We start from the raw sequence: 9,850 nt of genomic DNA on the forward strand, positions 1-9,850 counted from the left end.
TTGCTGAAGCCTGGCTTGGAGAATTTTGAGCATTACTTTACTAAAATGTGAGATGAGTGCAATTGTGTGGTAGTTTGAGCATTCTTTGGCATTGCCTTTCTTTGGGATTGGAATGAAAACTGACCTTTTCCAGTCCTGTGGCCACTGCTGAGTTTTCCAAATGTGCTGCCATATTGAGTGCAGCACTTTCACAGCATCATCTTTCAGGATTTGAAATAGCTCAAGTGGAATTCCATCACCTCCACTAGCTTTGTTCGTAGTGATGCTTTCTAAGGCCCACTTGACTTCATATTCCAGGATGTCTGGCTCTAGGTCAGTGATCACACCATCGTGATTATCTGGGACATGAAGATCTTTTTTGTACGGTTCTTCTGTGTATTCTTGCCACCTGTTCTTGATATCTTCTGCTTCTGTTAGGTCCATACATTTTCTGCCCTTTATCAAGCCCATCTTTGCATGAAATGTTCCCTTGGTATTTCTGATTTTCTTGAAGAGATCTCTAGTCTTTCCCATTCTGTTGTTTTCCTCTATTTGTTTGCATTGATCGCTGAGGAAGGCTTTCTTATCTCTTCTTGCTATTCTTTGGAACTCTGCATTCAGATGCTTATATCTTTCCTTTTCTCCTTTGCTTTTCACTTCTCTTCTTTTCACAGCTATTTGTAAGGCCTCCCCAGACAGCCATTTTGCTTTTTTGCATTTCTTTTCCATGGGGATGGTCTTGATCCCTGTCTCCAGTACAATGTCACGAACCTCATTCCATAGTTCATCAGGCACTCTTATCTATCAGATCTAGGCCCTTAAATCTATTTCTCACTTCCACTGTAGGAGACATTGTTGTTATATAATCCCTAGAACAGAGTTTAAACCAAGTTGTTTGTTGTTTAATCATCAGTTCTGGGATTAAAGAAAAAGTCATGTGTCTAAGACACATAAACACATAAAAAAGTCATTCTATGTGTCTAAGACCAAGGAATGTAGAGGAAAAAAAGGTGTTTGTCCTTTCCTCCTCCTCGAGAATTCCAGACCCCTATCTTCTCTTCGAGAGTCCCAGACACCCCCCCCCCCCTCCTCTGGGACCCCAGATTTCTTATCAACCTGCCTACGAACTGATTCTTAGAGAAGGAGGCAGAGTATATCAAGGAAGAAAAAGCTTACCAGCATAATGAATTATCCTGAAGCCTTTCTTTCTCAACTCATACATACCCATTTCCCCTAAAGGAGAGATTTCAAACTATTGTGAGAAGCAGAAAATTTAAGAAACATTCTAGAAATGATGGAACCAAAACCCAGTGGGTAGACAAGGGATTCTGGAAGGAAGCGGTCATCACCCAAGCAGGCCAGCTTCCTATAGTTCTCTAACAAAACGTCCCTGTACAATGCCCATTGAAAATTTTCTGAAAAACTCTGGACCAGTGAGTTGAGTCACTGGGCTACCCAGCTGGCTAAGTGGTAAAGCATCTGTCTGCCAATGCTGGAGATGCGGCTTCAGTCTCGTGGTGGAGAGAATCCCGGGGAGGAGGAATTGGCAACCCACTGCAGAATTCTTACCCGGAAAATCCCATGGACAGAAGAGTGTTGGTTCTATGTATAATGGCACTTCAAACTCTATTTTAAATATCTAAATTGCATCCAGGTGCTAAGTCATCACTGCATTTCCCATCGTCTCTAAATTCCCAACACCAAACCACATCCCAGTGGGAGTGAAGATAGGAATGACTCCCAATGCTGATCTCTCACAAGAAGAATAGTTTCAACAGTAGAAAGTCGCTGATTCATGTTGAGAATTCATCATGCTCCATAGAAAGCGAGGATGCAGACAAGGGAGAAAAGGCTCTGGGACACAAGGAAGTAGTCTAAAGGCCAGGTCTTGACTATTATAAGATGAAATGGGGAAAAAATAAGATAACAAATGCCTGGGAAGAAAAATTAGGACCAGAGAGCTAAAGGCTTGCAGATTCTCGTTGGGGCATTTCAGGAGGAAAAGCAGACACAGCCCTAGACCCAGGACAGGGCATTTACCTGAGAAGCTGCAATTTCTTCCTCTTCTTCCTCCTGCTCTGAATTCTCTGGGTATGTTATGCTGCAAACACACTTCTGAGTTTTGAGAAAATACTTTTGACGGCATCAACACAGCCCTTTAATCTGTAACCACCGCTCCTACAGACAGAAGGACCTTGAAAAGCTCAGAAGACCGACCTCTTCTGTCCTGTCTCAGGAGAGATTCAGGAGCAATCAATTCCTACCTGGAGACCAGCCTATGAAGTAATTTCTTGATTGTTCTCTCCTCATAGAGAGCTCCTAACACTCTGCTCCCACAGACGATGTGAGCTGACTGAATTTCCTGATCCAAATGGAGCTAGAGCATCCTTGCTCCCTCTCCTCAGACTGATGCCGGGGCTCAGCTCTCACAAATGGACCAGGAGCCACGTCCTTAACCCGGGCCTCTCTTTACAATCCCCTGGAGCACTTCCAACACACCACAGTGATGCTCCCAAAGGACCAACATAGAACTCTGTTGGGAGGGCATCATTGAGGTCATTTCCTGACACTGGTCACGTGATCCTGATGGGAAACCACATGGCTAAAGATTCTTTCTGAACCAGTTCAATGAATGCAAATCCCTGGTGGTCAGGTTCCCACTCCAAGAAGTTATCAATCTGCAGGTCTATAGTGGGGCCATGAAAGAAGTCATCAGCAAATCCCATTTTTCCTGATGTTTCTTCCCCCAAACCAACGTTCAGGAGTCCTGAGCTCAAAGCCTCACACTCACCACACCTAAGACCTGTAGGGGAGGATTTAGGGCAGGAATTTCTGAGAGGTTAAAGCTAGAATCAGGCAGAGAAAACAGGAGAACTTGCAGTTCAGCTTTCCAGTTACCCTGAGTGAAGTGCCTCAGGCTCCCTAGGCTAAGTGTGGATTAATCCATTCAAACCAAGACAAGGATTCTGGTAAGCACTGTGACAGTGTTGAAAGGTTGCTGCTGCGGCTACTGCTTCTAATCTAAGACACTTCAGTCTTGTCCGACTCTGTGTGACCACCAGGCTCCCTGGGCTTCTCCAGGCAAGAACACTGGAGTGGGTTGCCATTTCCCTCTACAAGGCATGAAAGGTTGCTGCTCAACCACAAAAGATGCCTGGATTCTTGGCCTCCTGAGGAAAAGAATTCAAACTGGGGCCAGAGATGAAGCTTGATCGCTCGGAGCTTTTGTGTAATAAAGTTTTATTAAAGTATAAAAGAGATAGAGAAAGCTTCTGACATAGACATCAGAAGGGGACCGAAAGAGTGCCTCCTCACTAGTGTTAGCAAAGGAGTTATATACTTTTAATTAGTTATTCCAGTGAATCAAAAGCATGTCTGGAGGTTGTAAAGACCTCACTAGAACCACTTCCATAATTTACATGTTTAGACAACAGGATTAGCCAGGTTTTTTTTTTTTTTTTCGAGAGACTATCTTCAAACAGGATAATTTGTTACATAATCCTAAGAAATGTAGAGGGAAAAAAAAAGTTCTTCCTACTTGAGAATTCCAGACCCCTCTCTCCTTGAGGATTGCTGGACTTATCAATCAACCTGCCTAGAAATTGACTCTCTCAGTGTGATTGAATGGGGGCCTGTGAACAGACCCTGGGGTTCAGCAAGACTGCTGATCTCAAGGAAGGTGGTCATCTAGTGCAGGTGCTCACAGGACTGCCTGGTGTGAGTTCAGGGAACTGCAGGCTGCCTGCTCTCAGACAGATGCTGAGGCAGCAACAGCATGGAGCAGTTCACGGAAACTGTCTACAATACTTTCTATCATCTTTCTTATTAGAACCATCCCAGTGTCCAAGTAGTTACAAAATGGGAGAGGAGATACAACATAGAAATGATGGGATATATCTGAAGTTATGAGAAATTTAAAGCTAGTGCGTAAACTAACTTCCACATATGCCATCTCTCTGTGCTACCAAATAGTTCATTGTAGTCTCTTCACTACAACCTTAAATAAGGTGGGCGAGGTTACTGTTGGTGGTGGGTTAACCCTTCATTCATTACAATCAACTGAAACACTAAAAGCCATTCACTTTTATTAACAACCATGTATTAATTTCACGCATAGTTGAAATAAAACCTTTTATAAGCCACAGTATGATCCATGATTAAATACAGATAAATAGTATGTAGAAATATATTCATTTTTTGATATAATGATGTGAGATTTCTGATTTTTATGGCTTACCAAAGCCTAGGAAGCACTTCACAAGCATGATATACACCAATTCCATGCCTTTTCCAGGAAGGGTTTCTTACGTTTCTAGGTTATCACTGTCTTTATTTCAACACTGTCATGTAATAATCATGATTTGTGTTGATATTATAAAGATACATCAGTACTGCACTGAACTGTCATTGTATTCTTCTTACAAATCAAGGATATTACTATTTAAACCTAACAACCAACTTCTGTCTTACTTTAATACATGGAAAGATTAAATGACCACTTATATCATGGCTACCTGCAGATATTTCACATCAATGACAAATACCTCCATTTAGATGTTCATTGTCCATTTTATATTATGGTATCCTTCATCTTCTAATGGAGAATAGACAGAAATGGTTGCAACACATATAAAAAGGCTAATCTTTAGTAAACCATCAAAAACCTATGTTTGCAAACACACTAGAAACAAAGCATAGTATGGATTATTTGAGTGCTGAATTACATTGACTTCAAATAATCTCACATCACGTCATTATTAACAAGCATACATACATTACTAAGAATTGTAACTTTCTAAGCATCAACCTTCATCTCATGATTCATGCTAATATATCCATTTTCTATGTGTTTTAACTACGGAGCACTCCCTACAGTCATTCTCCTTTAGAGAAACTTCTGAAAACAAAATTGATGAAATGGTTTCTAGTATGCAACCTCTGATATTTACTTCAATTTAACTTTTGATTAAATACCTTTCTACATATTTGTTACATCATTTCCATTGGTTTCTTATATAAACTCTTGTGTTTTCTGATGCATGTTTAGGACAATCCTCTTCCATCACTTGTTCCATTACTAGCGTTTCTCTTCAGTGTGTGTTCTCAGATGTTTAGTGAGATTACTACTATGACTAAAGGCTTTGCCACATTCTGTACATTTATAAGGTCTCTCTCCAGTATGAATTCGCTGATGTTGAGTAAGATGTGAGCACTGAATAAAGGCTTTGCTACATTCTTTACATTTATAAGGTCTCTCCCCAGAATGAATTCGCTGATGTCGAGTAAGAACTGAGCAATGATGAAAGGCTTTGTTACAGTCTTTACATTTATAAGGCTTCTCTCCGGTATGAATTCGCTGATGTCGAATAAGATTTGAGCACTGAATAAAGGCTTTGTTACATTCTTTACATTTATAAGGTCTCTCCCCAGAATGAATTCGCTGATGTCCAGTAAGAAGTGAAAGACGATGAAAGGCTTTGTTACATTCTTTACATTTATAAGGCTTCTCTCCAGTATGAATTCGCTGATGATAGGTTAGCTGTGAGTAACAGATAAAGGCTTTGCTACATTCTGTACATTTATAAGGTCTCTCTCCAGTATGAATTTGCTGATGATAGGTGAGATGTGAGTAACAGATAAAGGCTTTGCCACATTCTGTACATTTATAAGGTTTCTCTCCAGTATGAATTCGCAGATGTTGAGTAAGATGTGAGTTGTAAGTAAAGGCTTTGCCACATTCTGTACATTTATAAGGTCTCTCTCCAGTGTGAATTCTCTCATGCTTAGTAAGAAGTGAGCGAAGGTTAAACACTTTGCTACATTCTGTACATTTGAAAGGTTTCCTTCCTGTATGAATTTTGTTATGTCTACTTAGATGGCATGACTTACTAAAGACTTTCCCACATATCTTACACTTGTTTTCTTTCTGTGGATTCTGAACAGTGTGCTGTTGAATAAGTTCTGAAGGTTGATTAGAAACCTTACCATATTCAGTACAAATCCTTTCTTCAGTACAAGTACTCTTATCTAGAGAAAAACCTGACATTTGATCAAAGGTACTTCTGCATTTATTACTTTTAGAATCCTTGTCTGAAGATTTGGATCCCTGATGTTTCATGAGGTTTGAGTCTCCTTCAACCATATACCCAGTTTCATTGCCTGAATACCGTCTCAGGCCACCATAAATACCCTTGTAATTATTGGAGCTGAAGCTCTTACTTAAGGTATGACTCATTTTATTAAACATGGAAAGTTGTTGTGTATTAACCATATCACAATATGTATTGAACAACAATGGTTGGATTGTGTCTGTTCCATTATCATCAACATGATACATCTTGGAATGCAGAGAAAATATCTGTTGGGGGAAGAAAAATGACACCCTGCTCACGGATTCCTCAAATTGATTAGATTGTGAGTTTGCCCTCTCATTGTTAAATTGTAGGTATTCAGACATGCTTGAATGTATGTTTAGTCGAAGCCTACGTTCAGAATTGTCTGAATCACTATTTACAGTAGGGACTAGATTACCTTCCAGATTATCCACGTTTCCTTTCAGAGAACATGTATGTTTCAAAAAAGGATGGAAATCTTTTCTTAAACACTTACACTTCTTGGCGGATGTTGAAGACTGAAGTTGCTGTTTTTCCCAAGTTGTCTCACGTTGCTCATTTCTTTTTCCAGTAATGTTAGCATTATGTGTAACTCTCTCCATTTCTTTATGTCCATATAAACATCCTCTCTGTCTTTCATATACCCTGGTATATTCCCAGTCTTTCATTAAATTTAAGTTTCTGAGGTGAAATATTTGACATATTCCTAGGTTTGCTTTTGGGAATACATCTTCTAACGCTGCATTCCTCGGCATCAAATCCTGGGTGTCTTGTGGAGACATAGCTGAAAGATACCAAATAACAAGTGATTTTCCCTGCTATTCTCAGTGAATATCTTTAAAGACTTAGAGAAAATTGATGACCATTAGCTAATTTAAAAATAAAACAGAGACGGAAGGATCAAGATGCCAGAGGCTTAGGCAGATGTGGACTCATCTCTCTCTCCACAAATGAATGAGAAATGGAACAATTCTCACAGAGCCCAGATGAACATTAGTAGAGGCCCTTGGAAATTTGAAAGGACAAGAAAGACTCCTGCTGAGCCAGGTAGGACAAAAGAAAGAAGAAGGAAAAGGAAGAGGAGAGGAACTGGGTTCAGGCCTGAAACCCTGCGGGGAGATGAAACTGAGGAGAGGTCTCCATATGGGGGGAAGCCCTTCACTGGGTGAGGTCAGTTTGGACAGGAGGAGAGTCTCATTCTCTGTGAGGAGAGAACATGGCAACCAGGGTGTGGCAGCAGGACAGAGTGAGAGCTGAACACAGGGTACTGACGCCAGCCCTGCCCACCCAGCCGTACAGGCATGTCCACCAATGAAGAAAAAGAGCTGCGTTCTGAAATGTGGGGTTTGTAGAGCAGACCCAGGCAGAGGACTGTAATTGGCAATGAGGAAACATCCTGAAGGGATGGGAGTAAGGGAGGAGCTTTGCAAACAGGATGCTTGTGGTGTAAGCCTGAATCATCAGAGAGCAGAGCTCCATTGGTAAGTGATATCCAAAGAAGAAGCCCACTGCATCCCTTGTCCCTTCTGTTGGCCCCTGCTCAACAGGGGCTATGAAGAACTCCACCCACATAGGTCTTTTGAGCCCGAAGTTATGGCTTCCCCCATTGACCTCATCCACAATCAGAAGACTCCTGTACTCTGGGGCAGCCTTAGGAGCAGACACCTGTGAGTTGGCTATAGGCACAGATGGAGCTGAAAGCATAGGTGAACCCCAGGGATAAAGAAGAAAAGCTGTAACTTCTCCTTGAAGCCACACAAGCCATGGTCTTACACCCACGACCGGCTTTGTAACCTCAGCCCCTACAGGGCATCTGAACCAACAACCAGGGCTCTCCCAGTCATGGCAGGAATAGCTTTAGCAGCTATAGACTTTGTGGGCTCCTACAGAAGGGAGCTGGGCCAGGACAGAGCATGAGCTGCCCCACAGAACCACAGAGGGTCCAGCTCCACGGTGAATGTAATCCTAGGACCTGACTTCACTGAATCTATGATGGTGACCTTGTGAAAACAACAGCTGAGAGACACCAGGGCCACAGTTCATCATGCCCATGGTTAAGGTGGACAAGAGCAGTACCAAAACTACATAACATAAGAGCTTGAAGAACGCATGAGAGGGGGCACCAGAACACCCTGAAGTGAACATTCCTAGAGGAGTAATACTCAGTGACTTCTCTCCCAGTGGGTGTGCTCCAATCCCACCTGCCTGGCTCCACAGATCAGAATCACAGCAAAAACTCAGATCTGGGGGCTCTATTCCACCACGCAGGGAGCAGGCACCACCAGAGAGAGGGCACTAATAACCACAGAACAAGGGGGAAACAGCCCTGAATATCCAGGGCAGGCTCTGGTCACAATTAACAGCAATCAGAGCACAGATCAAGAGAGGATAAGGGCACAAACCTCTGGACCAACCTCACCCACCAAGGTGCAGATACCAGAAGGAAGACTAACTGCGTTCCTGCACCCTTCAAAACAGAGACCACAAACAGAACACTGGACAAAATGAGATGGCAAATAAATACATTATAGGGGAAAAAACAAGATAAAAACCTCCAAGGACCACTGAGTTAAGAGGTGATAGGCAATCTAATGGTTACTTCTTGCTTTTAGTCATTTTAAGTGGAGACACCAAGCACTTTCACAAATCCCAGGTGCCTAGTAATTCTTAAATTCACTTCTTGCCACACATGTTTCTGAAAATGTTCTATTAGATCTTTCGATCTAAAAAGCATAGATGATAGTGACAGAGAACTTAGCAGAAACTGAGGAGACATAAGGCACTGTCTGAGGAAGCTAAATACAAATTAGAGAAACTTAATAGAAATCAAATACAAAGAGAGACTTTCAAACTATGATTGAAAGAGGGAACTCTACTCATTGCTCTGTGGAGACCTAAATGGGAAGGAAATCAATAGGACAGTAAAGACTAGAGATCTCTTTAAGAAAATTAGAGGTACTGAGAATATTTCATGCTAAGACAGGAACAGTAAAGGACAGAAACGGGATGGACCTAAAAGAAGCAGAAGATATTAAGAGAAGTTGGCAAGAATATATGGAAGAACTATACAAAAAAGATCTTAATGACTGAGATAACCACGATGGTGTGGTCACTCACCTAGTAACAGACATCCTGGCATCCAAAGTAAAGTTGGCCTTAGAAGGCATGACTACCAACAAACCTAATGCAGGTGATGGAACTCCAGCTGACCTATTTCAAGTCCTAAAAGATGATAATGCTAAAGTTCTGCACTCGATAAGCCAGCAAATTTGGAAAACTCAGCAGTGGCCTGAGGACGGGAAAAGGTCAGCGTTCATTCCAATCACAAAGGAAGGCAATGCCTAAGAACTCTGAAACTACTACACAATTTGCCTCATTTCAAACAATAGCAAAGGCTCAAAATTCTCCAAGCCAGGCTTTAACAGTACATGAACCGAGAGCTTCCAGATTTTCAAGCTGGATTTAGAAATGGCAGAGGAACCAGAGGTTAAATTGCCAACATCCCTTGGATCATAGAATAATCAAGAGAGTTCTGGGAAAACAATTACATCTGCTTTATTGACTACACCACAGACTTTGATTGTGTGGATCACAAGGAACTGTGGAAAATTCTTAAAGAGATGGGAACACCAGATTACCTTACCTGCCTCCTGAGAAATCTGTATGCATGTCAAGAAGCAACAGTGAGAACTGGACATGTGACAATGGACTGATTCCAAATGGGGAAAGGAGTACGTCAAGGCTGTATATTGTCAGCC

General features: G+C 41.7%; 1 protein-coding gene across 1 annotated transcript in view; it reads right to left on the reverse strand.

Annotated features, from left to right (window-relative positions):
- Positions 1-4,039: 4,039 nt before the first annotated feature.
- The window catches only part of LOC109571828 (zinc finger protein 420-like), a 43,334-nt gene continuing 37,523 nt past the window's right edge, over positions 4,040-9,850 (reverse strand). The window contains 1 exon segment of the mRNA XM_019978345.2: positions 4,040-5,901. Coding sequence (XP_019833904.2) covers positions 5,057-5,901 — 845 coding nt within the window. The 3' untranslated portion in view covers positions 4,040-5,056.

Source organism: Bos indicus, chromosome 18 (assembly GCF_029378745.1).
Source record: "Bos indicus isolate NIAB-ARS_2022 breed Sahiwal x Tharparkar chromosome 18, NIAB-ARS_B.indTharparkar_mat_pri_1.0, whole genome shotgun sequence".
Lineage (NCBI taxonomy): Eukaryota > Metazoa > Chordata > Mammalia > Artiodactyla > Bovidae > Bos > Bos indicus.